Here is a 23,997-nt window from a genome sequence, read left to right on the forward strand (position 1 = left end):
GACAGTATCTGAAACCTTCCATCCTTGGTCCGAATCTGTGGTCATCTCTGCTGTCCTACGAGTTATCTCACCCAGTCCAACATCCATGGTTAATTCTTTTCCCTGCGTATTTTTGCTACTCGAAGTTTCATGGTTAGGAACACGAACACTACATGCTGAGTCCTTCACTGAGCTTTCTTTTCAGCTTGCACCACCACTATGCACTGTGTCTCTTATGGAACCCAGAGGCAAAGAGGCCTCTCTGGAGCCCACACACCAATATTGTTCAGGAAGTAACGTGGACTCTGCCACACTACCCTTGACTGTTCCAAATTATATGACCTTGAGTGGAGATTCAGAATTCTTTTTTTTAAGCCTCATGCCATCTGACAATTCTAATATTTTTCATATGTTTAGAATGAACTTTGTTTCCTATGCATGTGATAAATCCATGCATAGGAACCCATCAGGAGCCATGATGACAAATACCAATTACACAGCATGGTACCAAGAAAAATGGTTTCTGATTTACTTTTTGTCTTTTTGAGACTGTTTCATGGAGCCCTGAAATCACTATGTGGCCAAGGGTGAGCTTGAACCCTGTCTTGTCTGTACCCCCAAGTACTGGGATTAAAGGTATGGATCCCTATGTAGCCGATATTTTTATATATACCTGTATTACTTCATAGAGATGTGATTCCGAACTGCCTAAGGGAAGTGGAGGCTTTTCTGAATCTCCTCCATCTTGCATTAGTTCCAAGTAAATATAATTCCGCTCATCGTCTTGACGTCTGGGAACCTCAACAGCAGAATATATGAGAAGTCGCATTAAATTTTAAGTCTGAATTTCAGACATAATGTCCAAATAAATACATCTATACGTTATACTATATCATGGGCATCACTAATTATTAGTTTTTATGTTATCTTTGTGACTTTTCAAGTTCATCATTCCACATATTCTAATATCAATACAATCAGGACCTGCTATGTCTAACGTTAATTATGATCTTTTGAATCATCTATTACAGAATCATAGTAACAAACCAACATGGCACTGGAGCAGAACAGGCACAGACCTATGGAACCAAGTGCAGGGTCAGACATAAGCCCACACAGCTACACCCACTTGATTTTCCACAGGCACAAAAAAAATACACATTGGAGAAAAGACAGTTTGCCAAGCAGGGCTAGAAAAACCCCCAATACCCAGATGCAGAAGAATGCTTGAGATCCCTACCCCCCTACCACTTACCTTGTATAAACACAAACCCGGAGTGGGTGGAAGAGGTCCATGGAAGACCTGAGTCTTTAAAAGGTCTAGAAAAGACACTCCGAGACACATTCATGGGCAATGGCCTTCTGAACAGAGCTCTGACAACCCAGGGACCAGCAACAAGTAGGAACGACTCAATTCAAAAGCTTCTGCATGGCAAGGGGGCGGGGAAACCTCTTTGCCAGCTGTTCATCTAACAGGAGATCAATATCCAGAGTATGCAAAGAACTTGGAAGACTAAGCACTGAACAAGTCAATAACCCAGTCGATAGATGTCAGATGAGCTGAAGACACATTTCAAATGAGTAAGTACAAATAGCTAATAAGTGCATGAAGAAATGTTCAACTGCTTTAAGCCTGGGAGAAATACAGATCAAAACAATATAGATTCGGTTTTGCCCGAAGGCAGAGGCTCTGGAGGATGCAGGGCAGGGCTTCTACATTACTGGTGAGAATGGTAAGCCATGAGAAAGTTCCTTAAGAACCTGAAAACCTGTCCCTAGATGCCTAGCAGATGTGACTGCTGTGTCACATGTGTATCAGTAGGTGGAAGAGAGGAGAGAGGCTACACCCAATGTTCTGATCTATGGACATCTGAATGGTTAGTAGCCTAACACTCCCTGAAAAAAAGCAAACCTGAGATGACCACCCTCTGGTGCCAGGCAGGCCTGGGCAGGTTCCCAGGACAGGAAGCAAACTGGAGACTAGAAAAACTCTGCCTGGGACTAGAGGTCCCAGGAGTTAGCCCAAGATAGATGGCCATTTGGGTGGACAGGTAGAGGAGAGCCTGAAATGACCACCAGCCTGGAGCCTGGGTAGGGAGCTAGCCCGAGATGAACACCATTCTGGTGCTCCCCATGTCTGGGAGGTAGGGGCAGAGATGATTCCTGCCCTGAGCCATAATGCACAAGCAGGGAATAGCACTCCAGAGACCACTCCTGAGATGACCCCAGACACTCAGAGACTCTGGGCACCACTAAGAGGAGCAAGTAAGTGGTGGAGAAATGGAAGAGAAAGAAAAACAGAAAGATGTGAGTACAATGAAGAGTGGTAGAACTGGAAACTTGACAGTAGTAACAATCTGATATGAGTAGCTGGTGATGCCACCTGGGACCATGGTGGGTTCTGGTCTGTGCTGATACTAGGGACTATGTCTGGTTCCACGGCCCTGCAGCAGCAGGGATCTGTTACTACCAAAGGCCAGGTAGATGTACCTGATCTGGGCTGCCACTGGGGACACGTCGATGTCTGAGGAATGTGCAGAACTGGCTCCATCCCTCACCTGGGTATTGTGGGCAAGCTGGCTAGGGCTTGAGAACAGGAGAACTGACCCTACACAATCGAGAAATTGCAGGTTAGCCAACCCCAAGGATGCAAGCAAGTATGGGAGAGCTAGCCCTACCATTCATCTCCCTGTGGTGGTATGGACAAGAAAGAGATAGCCTCCTCCCCTCTTGCCTCTCACCACCTTTGGTAGGCAAGAGACCCGGCCCTGAGGTCATGAGAGAAGAGCTGGCCCTGTCCATCACCAGCTGCAGCACTTGGAAGACAAGGCCTAGCACTGCACCTGGGCAACAAAATAGAGCTGACTATGATGTAGGGGTTGTGGGTGAGCTGGTCCGGAGGGCATGAATATGAGAGAGTTGGTCCTGCAGTCCTGCACCTCCTGTGAGGTGTCACCAGCAAAGGAGAAATCCCCTCCCTACCCTTTTGCCCTCCCTACTGCTACCAGAGGCTGACAGAAGAGTTGGCCCAGATGGGGTCATGAGAGCAGGAGAGCTGGCCCTGCTCCCACCTGCTGCAGCACTCAGGGAGGGCAGACACTGCACCTCACCTGGCCAGCAAAATAGAAATGATCCTGATAGCGGTGGTGCAGGTGAGCCAGCCAGAAGGGTGTGAATGTGGGAACGTATGGGGACTCTATGAGGATGACTCTCACTTAGATTCCAGAGGGGGATATAGAGACTGAAATGGCCACTTCCTGTAGCCAGACAGGACTTCCAGAGGAGGGAGGGGGATATCAATTCACCCACAAAACCTTCAACCTAAAATTTGTCTTGCCCACAAGATGTGTGGGGATAAAGGTGGAACAGAGATTGACAACCAATGACTGGCCTAACTTGAGACCCAACCCATGTGAGATAACCAATCGTTGATGTTATATATGATACTCTGCTATGTTTGCACACAAGAACCTAGCATAAGTGTCTCCTGGGAGTCTTCATCCAGCAGCAGATGGAGGCAGATGCAGAGACCCACAGCCGAACATCAGGTGGAGCTCAGGGAGTTTTGTGGAAGAATGGGGGACAGAAGGGGACATCAGATCCCCTAAAACTGGAGTTAAATCCTGATAAGCCTGCTGGGAGCCAAACCCAAGCTGTTTTCAAGAACAGCAAGTAGTCTTGACCACTGGACTATCCATCACTATTTTAAAGAAAGTTTTAAAATGTATTTAAGCTTCTAAGAAGCTTAACTGTAAACAGGAGCATACAAAGTTCCAGTTGAGTGGCAATTTAATGGAGTATGGCTTCAAGCCAGAGTGTATACACCCCAACTCCCTCAAATCCCAGTCCTACCACCCCAACAAACTCACATGGTTCCTCAGTTTCTTCATTGTAAAGATAATTTTTTAAAAGAGTGTGTGTGTGTGTGTGTGTGTGTGTGTGTCTGTCTGTCTGTCTGTCTGTCTGTCTGTCCGTCTGTGGGACAGAGGGAGTGGGAAGAGAGAGATTTAGGGTTGTTGAAAACAACTGGAGGCATGTATATGAGGGGATATATGAGCGGAGAGACAGTTATGGGTGAGTGGACAAAGCCAGGGTGGAAGGTGCAGGGAAGAGCACAGAAGAGACAGGAAGAGCAAGGAGAGCAAGCCTTCCTTATGACACATGACTAGAGCCTCAGGAGTGTGCTGACAGGCACGCCACTGCACCTCGCACACACCACAGGCCTTGCCAGGGCAACAAAGCACTACAAAACCCCAGAGAAGACAGTACTGCCTCTGCTTCTGGTCTGCCTTTCCCTCCAAAAGATATAAGTAGCTGGAATATTTGAAACTGCAAAGACACATCATTATATTGAGAAGGGAATTTTCACATTACCTGTACAGAAAAATACTTCACCTCATCAAACCTAAGTACAAGGTTCCTCTCATTATTAACGGTTTTCAAGTGACGAAGTTTTGTACATTTCACAATGTGGTTTACGGAGACACGCATGAACAGATTAAAATGCTGTTGGCCAATGACTAAAAATAGAATATTTAGGAAACAAGTCGTATTGTGATTGATCAAATAACACTGTAAAATCTATTAAACAATCTAGGATAAAATATAAAAATTAATCAAGTAGATAGAGAAGGTAATATCAGAGTAAATTAAGCAACAGAAAAAATTCAAGATGTATTTGTTGCCTCTCAGTGCTCGGCACAGTGGTGTTCACATTTCTCTCCAGGCCTACCACATCTTTGTTCTCACATTATCACTATAATTCCTTTGTAAATTTTCTATATATTAATTTTAAGGTGACTAAGCATATATGATACATAGGTGTCATTATTTTCTGGATATAATTATGTATAAAAGTTTTTAAGCAAGCATATAATTGAGAATAACTGATTGTTGGATAGAATTTAGAACAAAGTGTTCTACTCTGATTCACTACAGTCGTCATTTTCAATGTCCATATTGCTTTCACAGTACTGCATGACTTTTAAAAATGTTTTCAGAATTTAAGTATCTTAAAACATCTCTATAGAGAAATTTTGAAAAACTCGTATTATACAAAAAGAGAAAGAAAGGAAGAGAAAGAAAGACAGACCATAGTGAGAGTGACTTAAGAATAAGGATGGAGGAGTCTGGTCATTCAGACCTCTAATCCCAACGCTTAGGAAGCTGGGACAAGAGGACTGAGAGGCCAGCCTGAGCTACATACCAAGACTTAGTCTAAAACATTTAAAGTCTTTTTTAAATGTTTAAGGGATGTAGACTTGTTGTTTATAAAAATTAGCATTACATCTAAGGACAAAACATATTTTTCCTTTAATTTACATGGAGATTGAGATAAATCACAGGTGGCCAAAAAAAAAATGTTTTTCTTTTTTTACTTCTACACTAAAAAGTGGGATTTGCTTACTTTTGCTGTCCTTGAACCTGATCAGGCATTTATGATCACTTTAACATAAATTCAATGAATGTGACTAAAAATGGCATTAGGATGGATGGGACAGACATTCATCAAAGTGTAACATTTAAGGGAACGTGAAAAACTATGGCGATCAGGATCTTTTGTAATGTGTATAATATTTTTAAACTGACTTGAGTGCAGGATACCAGTGGTCTTGTGATAGGAACAGGCATTCTCGCCGCTCAGCCCCCAGCCCCCAGCCCCCAGCCCCGCCCACTCTGGCTGGCTCCACACTGAAGCACCAGACTTGCTAGTCCCTTTCAACTGTCAATGCTAAGAGGCTCTGACGCAAGGACCACCTAGTAGGTAAACAGAGGGTTTGACTATAAGAATGCTTAGTGTTTCAAGCTGCTGTTTTCAAGTAGTTAGTAAGTCAGCAATGAGTATCCGAAAACAGCAAGATGTGGTGATATTGTCATCTACAAACCAAAAGGATACACCTCTGAGAAAACTGTCTACAGCTCTTTATGTGAATCGCCAGACAGCCCACCTACGACAACCAAAACAAAAACACAAAAATCAAGCACATCTCTTTAAAGTTAACTTTCTTACACTTTACATTGAACTGTATTTAATTCTTTTTCATTATTTATTTATTCACTTTACGTAATTGAAACCCCCTTCCCTCCTCTCCCGCCAGTCCTGTCCTTACATCCATCTCCCACTCAAACCTGTGTCCAGGGGGCTCACAGAAACTGTATTTAAAATGTAAAAACACAGTTGTGTTGTTTTTTTCCCACTAGAAACACTTTGTTGTTTGTTCTTATTAAAAGTATGATTTCTTGGGGCTGGAAAGATGGCTCAGTGATTAAGAGCACATTCTACTCCACAGAGAATTCAAGTTCAGTTCCCAGCACCCACATCAGGTGGACAGTTACCAAGGAGCTGGTGCCTTCCAGCCTCGTGGGCACCAGGCACACACATGGTGCACTCACATACTTGTAAGTACTGAAACACACAAATAAAATAGAAAAAAAACCCACTGTTTAAGTGTGTGTGTGTGTGTGTGTGTGTACATGTGCATAATGGCATGTGTGTGGTGGTCAGAGGATAGCTTGCAGTAGTTGGCTCCTTTCTTCTACCACGCAGGTCATGGGGTTGAAACAGGCCCTCAGGCTTAGAATGGCAAGTGCCTTTACCCACTGGATCATCTCACCAGCCAATCAATGTATCTTCTATGCATGCAGAAAAAAAAATCACATGGAAACCTATTACTTCTGAGGTTTGGTGGGGACTGGAGTATGGAGGAGTGAAGAAGGGTCAATTTTCAAACCATAGGTCAATCTGAAGATAAGTAGAATCACTTAATGAGCTCAACAAAAATATTGGTTCACAGGACGTTAGCAGATCTTAGGTGGGGCTCCAAATCAGTGCCTTATACTTGTCAGGTGGGACAACTGGGAATCTTTATTATAGAAAACATTATTTCTGCGAATTAGAATGTTTTCTATAATTTTGGTGAATACTTAATGGTTTATGACTCAAAAAATTCTTGGTCATGTTTATCATAGAGGACTATTTTTTCACATACTTTTCAATTATCAGATAATAAATATCAACTGCATTTTAGATCAAATTAGAAATAATTTTTTCAGGCTTATTTAGGCTTAATTCATACATACCACATCTCCAAATGGTATCAAAGTCTGTGTTTGGTTTTCTACTACCATTTCGTCACTCTGAGACCCTTGAAGAGTTTTCTTTAGCATCTATAATGAAAATAAACAAATTTAACAATTTAGGAGTGTAGAACGTAACTGGATAAAATATTACTCCAACTTAATATTTGGGTGTCTGTTAAGTATCTGGTGCTCTAGGCAGTGGCCATAACTACAAATGGATGCAGTACATGGAGAGTCATTTCTATCTTGAATAAGTTTATAAATTAGTGAGCAAAGAAAAATATACATAATTAAATATGGAATTATCAAGGAATTCAGAAAAAAATGACATATTTGTATGAACTACGGGCTTGCTAATGAGTAGCACACAGAGAAAGGTATTTTGAGACATTTGTGAGGTCACTCCATCCAGTTACCACCAGTGTGGCAATCACCTGAACTAGAACTTCTATTCAAATGTAACTATAACAAAATGAGAAACACAGATGAGACATAAGGCATGTTAGAGAGCGATATCACAACTTCCAGATTTCCTAGAAGGAGAGAATTAAAATAAAAATTCCAGTACAAACCTGTGGGGACAAAGATCAAGACAAGAAAATCCATAAGCGAATGTGGAAAATAGAGAGGAAGAGAGACAAAAGAAGAGAGAAAGTCTAGAAGAAGGTCCAACACTGCAAAACTTCTGACTCCAGGTGGTGCCACACTGGCCCAGCCGAGAGCCCTGAGGGAAAGGAGCAGGTCCAGCTCCTTAGAGCTTTCTTAGAGGCATACCGCTTCTCGGGAAGAAGACAGAGAAAACGTGGATTCCCTGAATGCATGACAGGAAAGAGAAACAAAGGTGTTCGGGGGAAAATTAAGGCTATCAGAACAACAAATAAGAATGACTGATCCTATTTATGTTACCCTTTCACCTGCCGTCACTTAGCTCATCCCTATAAACGCCCCTTCAAAACCTTTTTAAAAGCATAGTGCACTTGATCATGCGCAAAAGGTGACTTGGGGTAAGAAAAACCAAATCAATTGCATTAAAACTTATTATAGGAAGAGAACTGGAAGAGATTTTTATTGATGGCATTCTTCTCCTATTGGAAGCCTCCTCCCTGAGGTCTGGCTCTCATAATATGTGGAGGTATTCTGCAAGCTGCCAAGGGGGAAAAGCAATCCCGAGTCCTACCTAGCTGTGAGCCACAACAGTCACCAGCCCAGCAAGATAGCCCCAGTGGAACAACAGTGGCACCTTTATCTTGCAGGTAACCAACAGCTGTCTAATTGAACCTGAGACTAGCTTAACATGGGAGGGAATTCATGGCCAGCACTGTAAACCTGGCCAACTACCTGTGGCTTGAGAAGTTACAGACACTAAAGGAAAACCTACAACTAACATTTTCCTAAACTAATATAATTTCTAACTATATTCTAAATACTTATCCTTATACCCACAGATAAATGTAGCTCTTACCCCATCAAAAAAAGTTTCTTTTTGCAATAGATAGAGACTATTACAGAGACTCACAATTGGTCAAAATAGGGTGCCCAAACACAACTGATCCATCTGAAAAGCCACTCACACACTCAAAGGAAAACCATGCAAGGGATAGAGAGTAGGGAGGAGCCAGAGGAGCGGGATACCTCGTGACTGGCTGAGGAAGCCTTGAGTGAATGAATAAAGAACAGATGAATCCCTGAGTGAATTTGTATTGCTGACAATGTCTCAGACCTTTGGGAATTCAGCAAAGCCACAGTCTGGGACAGGCTGGGAGGGGTGTCTGAGTGTGAATGTGGGCAGTGTGTGTAAAAACCAGCAACTGTAGCTTCCTCCTCCTGGATGTTACAGCCTGAGATGTTACTGCTCACCTACAGAGATCTCCTACCAAGGCTAACTCCTGTCCCCTGTGCTGTATGTGACAAACATACTGGGGTTCTGGCTTGCTGGGTAGTGGGTGCAGCTCCATCAGAGCACAGATAGCCCACCTGATCCCAGCTTTTCTGTATGTGTATCTGTCAGTTCTTCATTTCTTCACTGCCCCTAGTCAGATTTTCAGGGTTCTAGGACCCAAGCTATACAGAGTCTACCGTCATGTAGACATGACAGGCTGTTGATTGCACCCATGACATCTTAACGATATGATGGCCTGAACAAGGCCCACATAATGATAACACCAGCTGACACGCCAGGGTGAATGGGGCGATTCCACAAGTTCTGCCTCTAGCTGAAGAGCCACAGTCAGCCAATGACTACTGAGAGAGGAGTCCATTTTCTCAAGGGATGTCTGACAAAGACTGTCCAATTCCAAATGGTCAGGCCTGAACACATGGACATAGGAGCCACACAAAATGAATTCAATGGGGTGGATTTACAGCAGTAATTCAACAGTAATTCAAAGTGAAAACCGAAGTGTTTATCAATTCAAGAAATAATTTTTTGAAAAGATAACAATGTCAGAAATGGGTTAGAATTCCAAAGTGCCAAGATAGCATGGATTCTAGTAAAATTTAATGAGGGCAATGAAAGGAGACAGGAATCAGATGATGAATGTGAAAACAAGACAGAGACTAACAGCACCAAGGTTAGAGCAGTCTTCCTGAACTGGTAGAGAAGTAAAAAAGACATAACTGAAGAAAAAGGCAAAAACAAAACACTGAGAAAATAACCAATATTCAAATCAAAATCTCCAAGAAATTGTTTTAGGCAAGAAGAGGAAATATTAAGTTACAATGATATACCTACTCCCAAGCTATACCTAGACTCTATTGAAGACACTCGATGAAGGTTAAAGCTACTAAATTGCTTATAAGACTAGCTTAATTTTTACTATTTTATCATAAAAGAGTACCATAAAGGCCAATGCATCAGTAATCTGTGGGTCGGGGGAGGTGACAGGCTAAGACCACGTGAAGGAGCGAGTAACTACCTCAGAGTATGCCTTGCGCATTTAACTTGTGTCAGTGCTCTGTCTGTAAAATAGCATGTGTGTAGATCACCTTTAGACGTACTACATTTTAACAATATTAATTCTTTTCATTTATTTGTATTCTCTTCTATTCATTAATGTTTTATAGTCTTCAGTGTAGAAATAGCTTGCCTCTTTGGCTAAATTTTTTCCTAAGAGCTTTATTTTTATAACTATTACAAATGCAAATTCTTTCTTGATATTTTTTCAGGTCATTTTCTGTAAGTGTACAGAAACACTAACAATTTTTTGTATGTTCCTTTTGGAACCCCCAAATTTACAGAACTCTTTCAGTTAATTCTGACAGTTTTGTGGCAAAGTTTTCTATCTATAGTGTCATGTTATCTACAAACAGTGACAGTTTGACTTTCCAACTTGGATGTCTTCTTACATAATCACAAGCTAGAACTTTCAATACTGAGTTGAACAGAAGGGTATCTTTACCTCATTCTATTTCAAAGAAAACCTTCCTATTTTGTCCTCATTAGGTAGGTTTGCTGTGGGTTTGTGTACATATACATATATATTACATTAGATATATAATAAATTAGATATTAGACATATTAGATATATAATGTGTATTTAAATATATTAGATTACATATATCATGGATGGTGAATTCTAAGTAAGTATATAATATATATAATATATAATATATATATTTATAATATATTATATATATATTAGATTTCAAGATGCTCCCATACTGTTTCTCAGGAGGCAGTAAAAAAGCCATGTGGGAAGCCAGAGCTTTCATCCCCACTGGTATAACAAGACAGAACCACCTTCTTATACCTTCACAGCATCATTGTACACCAACCTCAGGAGGGCCTAGATTTCCATTCACACTCAGTAGTAATAAGGTACTATTCATCTCCCTGCTGGGGTGATATCCAAGGAGGTCCACTGAAACGTAAGAACTTTCCCACCGCCCAGCAGTTACAAGACAACCTCTGATACAGGCTGTGCTTTCCTACTGCAATGAACTAAAAATAGAAGTAGCAAAAAAAAAAAATCTTTAAATATGTAGGAACTAAAGGACATACTTCTAAACAGCCCGTGCCAGGAGAAGGTAAAGTACCTCTGAAGAAGAAGTGCCAAGGAGACCGGGGGAAAGCTGGCTACTAGAAATCTAACCCAAAGAAACAATAGTCTTTACACCCACTATCGCTGAACTGCAATCAGTTATGGCTTTTAAGCATTAACTTCCTGACTTAGTGTCAAGTATTTTTCAAGAATTACTTGTTCAGGCCTTAAAATACACAACAAATTCTTAGTTGACAGTTTTTTATTAAAGTGCTTAAAAGCTGGGTATGGTGGCACACACGTAATTACAGCATTTGGGAGGCAGAGGCAAAAGGATCAAGACTGTAACGCTAGCCTCAGCTACAGAGCAAGCTTAAAGCCAGCCTGGACTATAATGCCCTGTCATACACTGAAAGCATTTAACAATAACAGTGATTTTTCTACATTGATTTTTATTGTCTACAATGTTTTCAGTTCTAACAGGTTTCTGGTATTGTAATTAAGATTTTTTTTTTAAATGTATAAAGCAAACACTGAAAATTTCACTCCTTTCCATCATATTTGGCTTTTTATTTCTGTTTTCTTATTTAATTGTGGTGGCTAGGATTACCAGCACTGCCTTAAATAAAAATCCTAAGAGCCGGCATCTTAGACATGGTCTTGAAGTCAGAGGGAAAGCTTCCTGCTCTTCACGTGTGAGTGTAAAGTCCGCTGTGGCTTTTCACACATGGCATGCTGAAGACTCACTGTGCTTTCATGTTCATAGTGCCACCGTCCTCAGTCACTAAGAAAGAAGTAACTTCAGTCTGTGCATGGCTGATGGGAGAAAATCCAGTCTACACTCATAATGAAATATGCTTTAGCTCGGGGTGGGGGGCAGGGAAGGAAGGAGGAGGAGAGGGAGAGGGGGAGACAGAGATTTATTTTGACTCTATCCTTTGTCTAGCATGGGTTAATTAGAGAATATTATTCTGTGTGAACTAGACAGACACAGGAAGACAAGACTGCCATGATCTCATTTATATATGGAATCTGAAAACTCTTGGAAGACTAAGATGTAGAGGCTGCAGGGAGGGCAGGTAGGCAGGGGAGAGACGGTAGCTGAAGGATACATAGTTTCAGTTACATGAGCTGAGTACATTTCAGTAAGCTATTGAATAGAATGGTGAATATAGTTAATAATAATGTATTACATATTTCAAAGTGCCTGGTATGCATGAGTCGCAGAAATCCAATACTGCCATCTTTTTCATAAAAAATCAATTATAGTTATCAATAAACAATTGATTCAATTATTTAACATATCTGCAATCATTTTTGCTATTGTTGCAACACACACACACACACACACACACAAACACACCACATCTATGGCTTAGATGAAGTTTAAAGTAGCTACTCAACAATTACCATATCATAAAATATGTCAAGCTATAATATACTCTGCATGTACTTAAGTGAAACATCCTGTTTATTATAACGTTTATATATTTTTTATTTTGGAAGTCTGCTTTGTTAAGGTCTCATTCTGTAGCCAGGCTAATGTGGAGTCCAGTATGCAGCCTAAGCAGCTGTCAAAAGCACAGGGATGTTCCTGCCCCCTCTCACCTTCCCCCCAACCTCCATCTTCCAAATGCTGCAGGTACCCGCTGGAGCTCCATGCCTGGCTGGGAAGTCAATTTTGAATGTGTGCATCAACAGATATAAGATCAGTGGATCCTTTATGAAACCTTTGTTACAGGTGACTCACGGTCAGCTCCTTTCGACCTGACAATGGTGCTGCCAGTCTCACACTGTGACTTTTGGGTTTTCCTTCCTCAGCTGAGTACAGCTCTCTTGAACAGCAGTAACACCAGCAAAAGACATATTTGCCAAATTCCTATCAGAATCTTGGCAAAGGTCCTAAAAACATCACATGAAGATGCTGATACGACCTAGAATCTCTGCTGAGCCTGGGCAGAGATTGATTTCGTCTCAAGAACTCAGTCTCACTTTGAGAATCCCCCAGTGACACTTTTACTGGAAAGCTGTGCTGCCTTCACACCATCTGCACTCCCGTCCTCCAGGCTGAGGCTCTTCTTACCCGCTCTCTTGCACTCCACGGGTCTTTCTGAAAGCCTGTGAACCCACACAGTTACCTTTTCCTAGAATGCCTTTACTTCCTAGTCCTCACAGGCGGGCGGAGCCCCTTTATCCTAAAGTTAGTTAGCGATCACCCACATGGTGATACAGCTGCATGTCTGGCCCCAGCCTGATTCCAGCTTCAAGTATTCTTACCCTCAAGTGGCAAATGCTGGTGTTGAAAATAATAGTAAATAATAATAACAACTACAGTTTCATCATTATACAAAATAGTTATACAAAGAAAGGGACGGCTTTGTTGTCATTCGTCCAGCCCAACTCTTCTACATTAGAGGAAGACTCACTAATCTCATTAGCCAAGTCCTCATTGTGTAAAGAATTGGTCACTCAAAGTGTATTCTTTTTAGCATTATTTTTCCTTGCCAAGTTTAAGAGTAATGGCTTCCCTTTACCTTCTTGGGTTCTTTGTCCCCATGAAACAAGGACCACTACAAAAAAACAAAACTCAGGTACTACCCCTAGAGTTGCAGAAGAAAGTATAAGGATTTACCATCTTTGAGCATGAGTGACTGAGTCTGGGAAGTAGAGGGACACCCCTAGGAAGTGCTAAGCGACCACAGGCACGGTAACGCTTCGTGCTTGCATTTAACTCCAGAGTACGAAATTTGCCAGCTGAGTGGATCAATCACTTGTATGACCTTATCTAGCAGAGAATCTAGTCTAATTTTATAGATGGATAAGGAATGATAATAAAAAAAAATTTCAAGTTTGGAGAGTTGGATCAGAGGTTAAGAGCACTGACTGCTCTTCCTAGAGGTCCTGAGTTCGAGTCCCAGCAACCACATGGTGGCTAATAACAATCAATAATGAGATCTAGTGCCCTCTTCTGGCATGCAGGCATACATACAGGCAGATCATTGTATACATAATTTTTTTAAAAAAGATTTTAAATTTTTTTTCATGGAAAAATTTTAAGGTGGCATATGTGGAGAACTATACATTTTAAAAAGAAAAATTGTTTCTTTTTAAGCAAATGGAAGAGTGGAGAGACAGGAAGATCCCCTTTCCTTGCTGGCTGTCAGCCTAACTCCAAGTTCAGTGAGAGGCTCTTTCTTAAGAGGGAGGTTAATCAAGCAGATAAAGCAGTAAACTCAGTGTCCTTCTCTGACCTCTGAGTGTGTATGCACACATATGTGTGCATACATTGTACATACATAAACATATACACAAAAATTAAATGACAAACTGACATCACAGCTGGACTTTCAAAGCATGCTTTTCAAATATGGTAATGGTTTGGCTTTGTATTAATAAATGAAATATATCTAAAATCAACCAGAAACCCTCCTGTCTCCCTTGGCTCTTTTGTTTGTTCATTCATTCCCGTCTTCATCTACAGCCTAACATCTACAAGGAGAGGACTCTGTCACCGAACCCCCACCATGGTTTCACTTTTTATTTCGAAACCAGGTTCCCCAGGTTGCCCAGTCACCAAGTCTATTTATCGTTTTAAACATTGGGGTTTTAGAATTTAGAAGTTGCCATACACAATGTACACATACACAACAAACATTGGATGTAGGTACTAATATATTTTCTACTGATCAGGGTGTAATCAGAGACATTTAGAATCACTCCTGTTGGTCACATTAGATACTTGTAATCATTATTATTATTATTTTGTTTTCATAAACTGACCTCTCTGGAGACATAATGGCCCCATATCCTATGCATGTACCATAAATCTGAATCAATACATTGTGGTAAAATCAAGAAGTTATTGGGTCTATCTTCACACAGAGGCTGTAAGGGAAACCTGTTCTTGCCTCTTTAGACTCCTTGGCTGAATCACTCCTGTCTCTGTTTCTGCATTCACACCATCTTTTCCTCTTCTGAGCATGCCCTGATTGTTCTCTAAGTCTCTCCTGTAAGGACATTTGTGATGGTTTCTAGAACCACTCTTATTCTCAGGATAACCTCCCCGCCTCGGACTTCTAAACTCCATCACATCTGCAAGCATTATGCTGCTGCATAGGATAATTTCTAGAGCTATGTGCAGTGTTCTTCCAACAGAAACACTTCCGGCGAGCTGGAAGAATCCTTCAAAAGACACAAATGGCCTCTGATATAGCTACATGGAGGTTATGCAAGGATCAGCACAGCCTACCCAGCCAGCACACCCATACCAATGCAGTCTACTACAATTATTCTCCAAGTCTGCAAAGGATCTGTTCCCTCACATGCACAGCCATCAGCATAGGTCTATAACAAGCATACACAAATCAAGAAAACATGACATCACCAAAGAACAATTTCCTAATAAGCAACCCCAAAGAAATGGATATCCATATATTTCTGTAAAGGGCATTATAAAAGTCTGTTTTAATGATGCCCAGGGAACCAAAGAACACAGATAGCAATTCAACAAATATCAGAAGATCAAGGAACAAAGGTTTGGAGTTTAACACAGATTAAAACAACTAAACATTCTATAGCTGATTGATAAGATCAATTCTTAAAAATGCAATAGAAAATGTGGTTGCTTGAATAGGTATGGCCCCCATAGATTCATATGTGTGAATGCTTGGCCCATGGAGAGTGGCACTATTAGGAGGTGTGCCTTGTTGGAGTAGGTGTGTCCTTGTTAGAGAATGTATGTCATTGTGGGGGCGGGTTTTGAGGTCTCTTATGCTCAAGCTATGCCGAGTGTGACACAGTCTCTTGATGTCTGGAAATCTGATCAAGATGTAGAACTCTCTACACCTCCAGTACCATGTCTGCCTGCACACTGCCATGTTTCCTGCTATGATGATAATGGACTAAACTTCTGAAACTGTAAGCCAGTCCCAATTATGTTCTTTATAAGAATTGCCATGGTAATCTTTTCTCTTCAAAGCCATAAAACCCTAACTAAGACAAAGAGTATCAACAGTGGACTTGATCAAGCAGAAGAAGAGTTCCAAGAAAATCCAGGAAATGAACTATCTAGTTACATAATTTCTTTACCAGTGAAGGTAAATTTACAGAAAAGTCATAATATCCTAACCTGATATTATTAACCTATAATCACTTACCTGATATAAAAGTTTGACAAAATTATCAAAAATATTGGCATGATAATTTGTCATTGAACATGCAAGATAGTCATATGTAAATAGTATCACCAAACCAAAATGAGTGGAAGGTGTAAAAAAAAGTAGTTTTTGTATGTGATCAAAGTTAAATTGTTATCAACTTAGACTATAGCTATAAGTGTTTTATGTAAGCTTTATAGGAAGCACAAGGACAAGAACTACAGTAAATACACTAAGAAAAAGAGGAGAAAGGAATGAAGACACATTGCCCTCATATTAAACTGTCAAACCAGAAGAGAAGACAGGGATAAAGAACTAACATATCTAAAGAATGACAAACAAGATGGCAATATAGGTACTTATAAATAATTACTTTATGTGTAAGTCGATTAATTCTCTAGTCAAAAGATGAAGAATACGCAAATGATTAAAACAAAACGAGGTGGGCACAATTGCAGACCCCTGTAATCTCAGCTCTTGGTAGGCTAAGACAGGAATGCTGTCCTGTGTAACAGTGAGAAAGATACAGGAGATCATTATAAAATAAATAATGGGTCAAGGCATCAAGAAAATTATGATAATTGTAATAATATCAGAGTACATAAAAACATTGATATACCCGAAGAGACACATAGCAGTACAATACAACTGGTATTCAATACTCTACTATTTTTATTTTTTTTAATGCAGGGCCTTGCACATGGTAGCCACTAGAGTTAGTATTGCTGTGATGAAATACCATGAACAAAAGCAAGTTGGAGAGGAAAAACCTTATTTGGCTTATACTTCCACATCACCATTCATCACTGAAGGAAGTCACAATAGAAAAGCAAATAGGGCAGGAATCTGGAGGCAGGAGCTGATGCAGAGGCCATGGAAGGTGCTGCTTACTGACTAGTCCCACATGGCTTGCTCAGCCTGCTTTCTTATAAGACCCAGGACCACCAGCCCAGGGAAGGCACTACCCACAATGAGCTGAACCCTTCCCCATCAATCACTAATCAAGAGAATGCCCTAAAGGCTTGCCTACAGCCAAATCATTTTCCCAAATGAGGTTCCTTCTCTCTGATGACTATAGCTTGTGTCAAGTTGACTTAAAACTAGCCAATACAACATACAAGTACACTACTATTGCTATCCCCACAAGTACCCAACTGTTAACAATGAGCAGATTTTCAGGCATAAAACCAACAAGGAAATGTTAGATTCAAAACTACACTTTAGACCAAGATTGCCTGATAACACACAGAATATTTCATCCAACAGCAGCAGAAGACAGGATCTTCTCTAGGGCACATGCTCATTCTTCAGGATAGATACTTCCACAGATGTGCTACACTCTATCAAGTATCTTTTCTGACCCCAGTGGTGTGAAATTAGAAACCAGTAAAAAGAAGAAACTGGGAAAATTCAGAAGCATATGGAAATTATACAAAAAAAAAAAGGATCCTGGGGAACAAACAGGTGAAAAAAATGAAGGGAGAAATTTAAAAATGCTTTAGACAAACAAAAATGGCTCTACAACAACCAAAACTTACGAAATGCTGCAAATGAAGTTCTCCAGGGAAAGTTAATGACAGCAGAGGCCTATCCCATAAAAGAAAGCTCTCACTTAGGCTAACTTTTCAACTCAGGGAAGGAAGTAAAATTAAAAAGGAAAGCTCCAATAACAGAAAGAAATAAACAAATGGTAGAGATAATGAATAGAGTTCAGGAAAGCAATTGTACTATTAATAAAACAAAGAGTCATATAGCCAAAAAGTACCACAAGCATTCAGAAGACTATTTTTATTTAAAATTTATATTTATTTTTCCTAGGTATCCATGTTTTGTATGCATATATGTGTTTGCATTGCATGTATGCCTGGTGCCCAAGGAGGCCAGAGAAGGTGTAGATCCCCTGAGACTGGAGTTATGGATGGCTGTGAGCTGCCACATGGGTGCTAGGAATCAAATCCAGGTCCTCTGGAAACTCAGCCGGTGCTGTTTACTACAGAGCCACCTCTCCAGCTCTACTATTTTAATTTTTATATTTATCAAAGAGAAGTATTTATTAAAGGAGCAATATACTGTATATGTTAAAGAAGTTTGGGAAATCATTAAAGAACTTTGGGAAAACTGAAGAGAAAAAGACGAGAATCTGATAGGAAAAAATGATTTGATCTTTCAATTCTTTCTCAAAAGATTTTAGCGGAGACTTAAACAAAGAAGGAGATGTGCTCTAGCCTCCTCTCGCGTCCCTCTCGGAAGAGGACTGGCTTGTCCATCACTGTGCCTTACACATCTGGGCCAGAAGCTGGCATGTATTTCAAGTAGTAGCCATAATAAATGGAAGTTGACATGTGAGCAGTGGCGTGGTCATGTGAGTAGTGGTGTGGTCATGTGAGCAGTGGCGTGGTCATGTGAGCAGTGGCGTGGTCATGTGAGCAGTGCCGTGGTCATGTGAGCAGTGGCGTGGTCATGTGAGCAGTGCCGTGGTCATGTGAGCAGTGACGTGGTCATGTGAGCAGTGACGTGGTCATGAAGACAAGGCCTAGCATTAAGAATTGCAGTGATCTGCTGAAAGGAATCAAAGGTGTCCAAAGAACTGAGACCTGGGGGCAGCTCTTCACATTGCCTTTTGTTTAGTCTTCGAGACAGATTTTCACTGTGGTGCCCAGACTAACCCTCAGGTCCCAATCCTGATGTCATAGCCTCTGATGGCAGGAACAACAGGTGTGTGCCATCAAACCTGGATAGCAGTATACACTTTTATTAAAGCCATAAGCTACAATATATCTTAATCTAAGAACTATGCATAATCAATCTTTCCTGTTTTCTCAGTAATCTATACCTCAATAAAACTTTTTGGAAAAAAATCTCTTTAAGGGTTGGCAAAATGGTTCAAGAAGTAAAAGTGTTTGCTGCTTAAGCCTGAAGAGCTGAGTTGATCCCCCAGAACACATATAATAACTCTACAAAATTATCCTCGATCTCCACATGAACATTCTGACAACTCCCTGTAATAATTGTCCTAGTCTGCTTTCTATTGCTGTCAAAACTATGGTGGTCGTTTGAAAGAGAATGGCCTTCATATGCTCATATATTTGATTGTTTGGTTCCCTATGGAACTGTTTAGGAAGGAATGGGAGGTGTGACTTTGTTGGAGGAGGTGTGTCACTGGGGATAGCGTTGTCAAAAGCCCACACCATTTCCAGTGTGGGCTTTTCAATTTTACATTGAAAATTGTAAATGTAATAAAAGTCTCAGAGTTGTTACTTTGGGTGCTGGAGATTGGGTGGAAAGACATGAGGTTTTAGGTGGTTCCACCTACATTCCCCTGGCTGCGCCTTTGACCTTCAACAACCTTCAACAGTCAGCGGTTCAATGCTTCTCTTTTTCATCTGAAGTGACTCTCAAGCTCACACCTAGGATCCAGTTAAAATAGTTTTAGATTTGATCACTTCCTGCGTTGGGCCCCATTTCGGCCCCCTGGTTTGGGCCTTGTGGACAAACCCGAGCCTGGCTCAAGTTTCTGTGGCCTTGTGGGAGAGCCTAAGCCTGGCTCTCGAGTTTTGAGACCTATCTCAGTCACTTCTGTATTGAGGTGATTCAGCAAGACCTGTTTGGCCCTGCCTCTGCCCTTGCCGATGTAAAGCTTTGCCATTAGCCCTGTCAGTCATCCCATACCCTCCGTCACCTTTCCCCGCCTCCTACGTGACTCACCCCACCAAAACTCCCCCTCCCTATGTTCCAAGTTTATATAAGCGAGAGGCTGATGTAATAATGTTGAGTTCCTACTTCGACAAGACTACCGGCCTGGTGTGTTTCTTTTGGGCCACTGACACTCGCCATCCAGCTCGGGAAAGACCCGGCAGGACCTTACCGTTCTCCTCTTGCCTGGACCTGCCAGCAAGGAGCTGTCATTCCTGTATTTATCCTTCTCACTCAGGAGGACTATGGTAAAAAAAAAAAAAAAAATCTACATTTTAGAGGTTTATTTGTGTGTGTGTGTGTCTGCATGTGTGTATGTGTCTGTATGTGGGGTTGTATATATATATATATCTGTATGTATGCATGTGTGTCTGTATGTGTGTGTATGTGGGTGTATATATATGTGTGTGTATGTGTCTGTGTGTCTGTGTATGTGTGTGTATGTGTGTGTATGTGGGTGTGTGCATACGAGTGAAAGTGGCCTTGGAGGAGATCTCCTGGAGCTGGAGTTACAGGTGGTTGCAAGCTGCCCAAGGACAGAACTGAACTTAGGTTCCTCTGAGAACAGCACATGCCCCCCGACTCAGCCGTCTCTCCAGTATCTCCCAATCAGCATTTTCAGAAGCACCTCAGACGACCAAACTTTGGATACAGATGAACAAAAACTAAAACAAACAAACAAAAAAACCCAACCTAGAGAGAATAATAAAGATCAGTTATTTTTATGCTAAGGAAAATTTTACATTGAAAAGGAATCACCATGTTCAAAAAAAATATTGAAAGTCACTATTCTGAGAAATAAAGCCCAAATTCCTCAAGATCATGCACAATAAATTTAGCCCATGGTCTGGATTTCAAAGCACATCTCTTTTACAATCTTTGTGATTTTTAATTTAATATTATTAAAAACTTATCCTTTAGCGGGCTTTAATATGCTCTCAATTTACCATAACAAAGCTTTAAAAGAATGCTAAACCTTTGGGATTAGGAAAATCTTAGGCATCAAGTGGTTAACTTTACAGAGATGGAGCTCAGTTTTCTGTATGTGCTATTTGTTTCTGTTTTTATTATTTTTGTTTTGAGACAAAATTTCTCAGTATAGCCTTGCCTATCCTGAAACTTGCTCTGTAGTCTAGGCTGGCCTGGAACTCAAAAGATTCACCTGACTCCGTCTCCTGAGCAAAGGCACATGCCACCACTGCCTTTGTTTCTGGATAATTTAACTGCACAACTTATTAATGTAAGCCCAACAGAGGATGTAAAATTTCCTAGTAATCTTCTAACAACCTTTGTATAAAAAAGAATTACAATTTGGTTCTCCTTTGCTATCTACAACTCCATCCCCTCGATACCATTAAACACTATTTGATGAAGAGGCAGGGATATTGCCAGGAGTTTGAGACCAACTTGGGCTTCACAGCAAGTACCAGGTCAGCCAGGGCTTCTGTATTAAGGCAAAATAAAGCAAACTAAGGCCCCTCCATAACAAAATAAACAAATACTAAAGATAAAGTGGCTGAGGTTTAGCACATATCCAGATAAACTACATCTCAGTGATGGCGTTGACTGCGGTGAGCAGGTAGGGACTGGTCTTTGCCCTGTTAAAACAGCAATTACATTATCTCCTTAATCAGTCTTTCTTATGCTAGTTGATACAATGAGGCTGCAGGAAGTTAAAGTAACTGCCTACGGTCTCTAGTGTCACCACCTTTCAGATGAGGGAGTTCTCAGGATTACCAGCACTGACCCTTTTAGTCCCCAGGACACCCCCCACCCGCTCCCACCCCGGCCACCCATCCTTGGCCCACCCTCCACCGTGGCCACTCACAGTCAGCAGCCGAGTTCCTGTGCCTTTACCCTTGCCCTTGCCCTTGTCTTTGTCCTTGTCGTTCTCTGAGAGTGGCTTGCCTCCTTCATCAGCATATCGGACTGAAGAGACGTTGGATGTTTTGCTCTGCAGGGGACCTGGGATACTGAGGGAACCCTTATGGGGAGTGGGGTTCGGCAGCAGGGACTGGGGCCCTGAGCTGCGGTTGCTCATGATGGAAGGCCTGTAGGCATAAGAATAGGCGGAGCGCTTCGAGGAGACGGAAGAAATGCGCTGGGTGGGAAATGCGGCTGGGGTGGTGGGAACCCTGCCAGATGTCTCTTGAGGGTTACTGATGGAAACCCTCCGGTTTCCCGGAGGAGGCAACTCCATTGCTGCATTCTCTTCAGGGCCCTATCTGCCACTAACCTAACCGCTGCTTGCTGCGCACGCGCCGCTGCCTTTCCCGCGCTTTCCTGGACCACGTGCAGAACGCCTGAGCTGCGTTTCAGTCGCCAGAGTTTGGAGGCTTTAGCAAGCAGGACCATCGGGTGTGGTTCCTTGTCAGGCAGTTCCCATTTTCCCGGGAAGCCACAGCTCACTGATAGGCACCCGCCTCCACATGATGGGAAACACTACCTAAGTCTCAGGAGTCTTCTTCTTTGCACACTCTATCTTTCTAGATTTAGAGTATCCTGTGTGCCACCTGGAGATTTCCAGCAACCTACTTGAAGACCTTTGACTGTTCCATATACAAAAGGCACATTCATATATTTATCTTACCTCTTGAGCCTCTAATATGTTCCAAATTTACTTGATGTAGTAATGCCACATTCGCAAAATTATGGCACTTTTTTAAAAAATGTATTAGAACAATTTTACCATTGTATACAAAGCAAACCCAGAAACTTTCAGAACTTTATTGACATTTAAAAATATTTTTCAAAGGTGGTTGTAAGGCAAGGTGAATAGCACATTAGACTTTTAAAAATATAAAATATTTTAAATATATTTTCCTACCTCAGAGCTATTATTCACTGCTATAATATTTGAAATGTAGTTTTCTTTTAGGCAAGAGTCTGCTCAAAAGTCAATTTAGTTAAATCTCTAGCACTACAAGAATTCCAGGGCTGGAGAGATGGCTCAGCGGTTAAGAGCGCTGACTGCTCTTCCAGAGGTCCTGAGTTCAATTCCCAGCAACCACATGGTGGCTCACAACCATCTGTAAAGGGATCCTATGCCTTCTTCTGGTGTGTCTGAAGAGAGCAACAGTGTACTCGTAGAAATAAAATAAATTAGTCTGAAAGAAAGAAATAAAGAAAACTTTCATTGTACACAGTTCCTGCTAATATCCAACCTCACCCACAGAACTTTCCTAGATTCCCACCTCTAAGTAGACCAGAGCCTCCAGAAAGCGGACAGTTTACCAAGTGCTTTCTCACATACCCTACAGACACTGTTAACTGCTGTCTCCATCCTGTGTAGCACGCCCCCTTATACTGGGCTCACAGTAGTAGCTGCTCTAGACAGAATTCTTTAGGAACAAGAACGTGGTCCTTGCCTTTACCTTTATGGCTACGTGGCATAAAATCCCTTGATGCCCATGTGTTATCAGTGCGCGTGCCCAATGAGACTTCTCTTACCAGATCGTTCTGACTCCCAACAGATTCATGTAATGCAGCATAAAGTATACCTAGCATTACAGATTAATCTTGGGTTTTGTTTTGTTAAACAATGAGAGATGATTTTATTTGTATTGTAAAACTATTCCCACTAGGTTGTCAAGGTGGCACATGTCTTTAAACACATCTTGGGAGGCAGAGGCAGGCAGATCCCTGTGAGTTCAAGGCCAGCCTGGTCTACACAGAGAAACCCTTTCTTGAAAAATCAAGAAAACAAAACAAACTATTCTCGTGCTCTGCTTACTGGCTCCTTAAGGAGAGCCCAGTTCTGCAGGGCAGTTTAGCAGTTAAGCATTTTCCAGAATGCTTAACGTTTTCTGGCCAGGGCCTGAGCAGCAAGGGACAAGTTTATCACTATTTGAAATCCTTCCTCAGTGCACTTGTCTCTGGAGGCATCTGCTGGAAAACAACAGCATTATTGTTTTACAGTGAAATATATGAAGTATAAAGGAAAGGTATAGTCCAGGGTTGACAAAAGCCTGCTTCTTCTGAATTGTTACCAAGTCTGAAAATTCATTTAAACTTAATTGACGGCGGCAATTAGCAATGGTTTTGGGGTGGGACAAAAATATAGTCTTGTGAACAAATTAATATCTCTAGGAATTTTAGTTCATTGGTGA

The 23,997-nt window shown here is 41.4% G+C and overlaps 1 protein-coding gene and 1 non-coding gene across 2 annotated transcripts in view; one reads left to right on the forward strand and one right to left on the reverse strand.

Moving 5' to 3' along the window:
* C2cd6 (C2 calcium dependent domain containing 6) overlaps window positions 1-22,088 on the reverse strand; it is an 87,853-nt gene extending 65,765 nt beyond the window's left edge. The window contains exons 1-5 of the mRNA XM_028765731.1: window positions 21,717-22,088; window positions 7,060-7,146; window positions 5,876-5,927; window positions 4,354-4,499; window positions 653-778 (exon numbers count right to left, since the gene is read on the reverse strand). Of these exons, the coding sequence (XP_028621564.1) occupies window positions 653-778; window positions 4,354-4,499; window positions 5,876-5,927; window positions 7,060-7,146; window positions 21,717-22,088 (783 nt within the window). The remainder of the gene's footprint in view (window positions 1-652; window positions 779-4,353; window positions 4,500-5,875; window positions 5,928-7,059; window positions 7,147-21,716) is intronic.
* LOC114619920 lies at window positions 1,748-1,873 on the forward strand. The gene has a single exon (XR_003711243.1). It is a non-coding gene; the product is annotated as a small nucleolar RNA SNORA17 (small nucleolar RNA).
* Window positions 22,089-23,997: the final 1,909 nt, after the last annotated feature.

Source organism: Grammomys surdaster, unplaced genomic scaffold (assembly GCF_004785775.1).
Source record: "Grammomys surdaster isolate TR1022 unplaced genomic scaffold, NIH_TR_1.0 165, whole genome shotgun sequence".
NCBI classification, from domain to species: Eukaryota; Metazoa; Chordata; class Mammalia; order Rodentia; family Muridae; genus Grammomys; species Grammomys surdaster.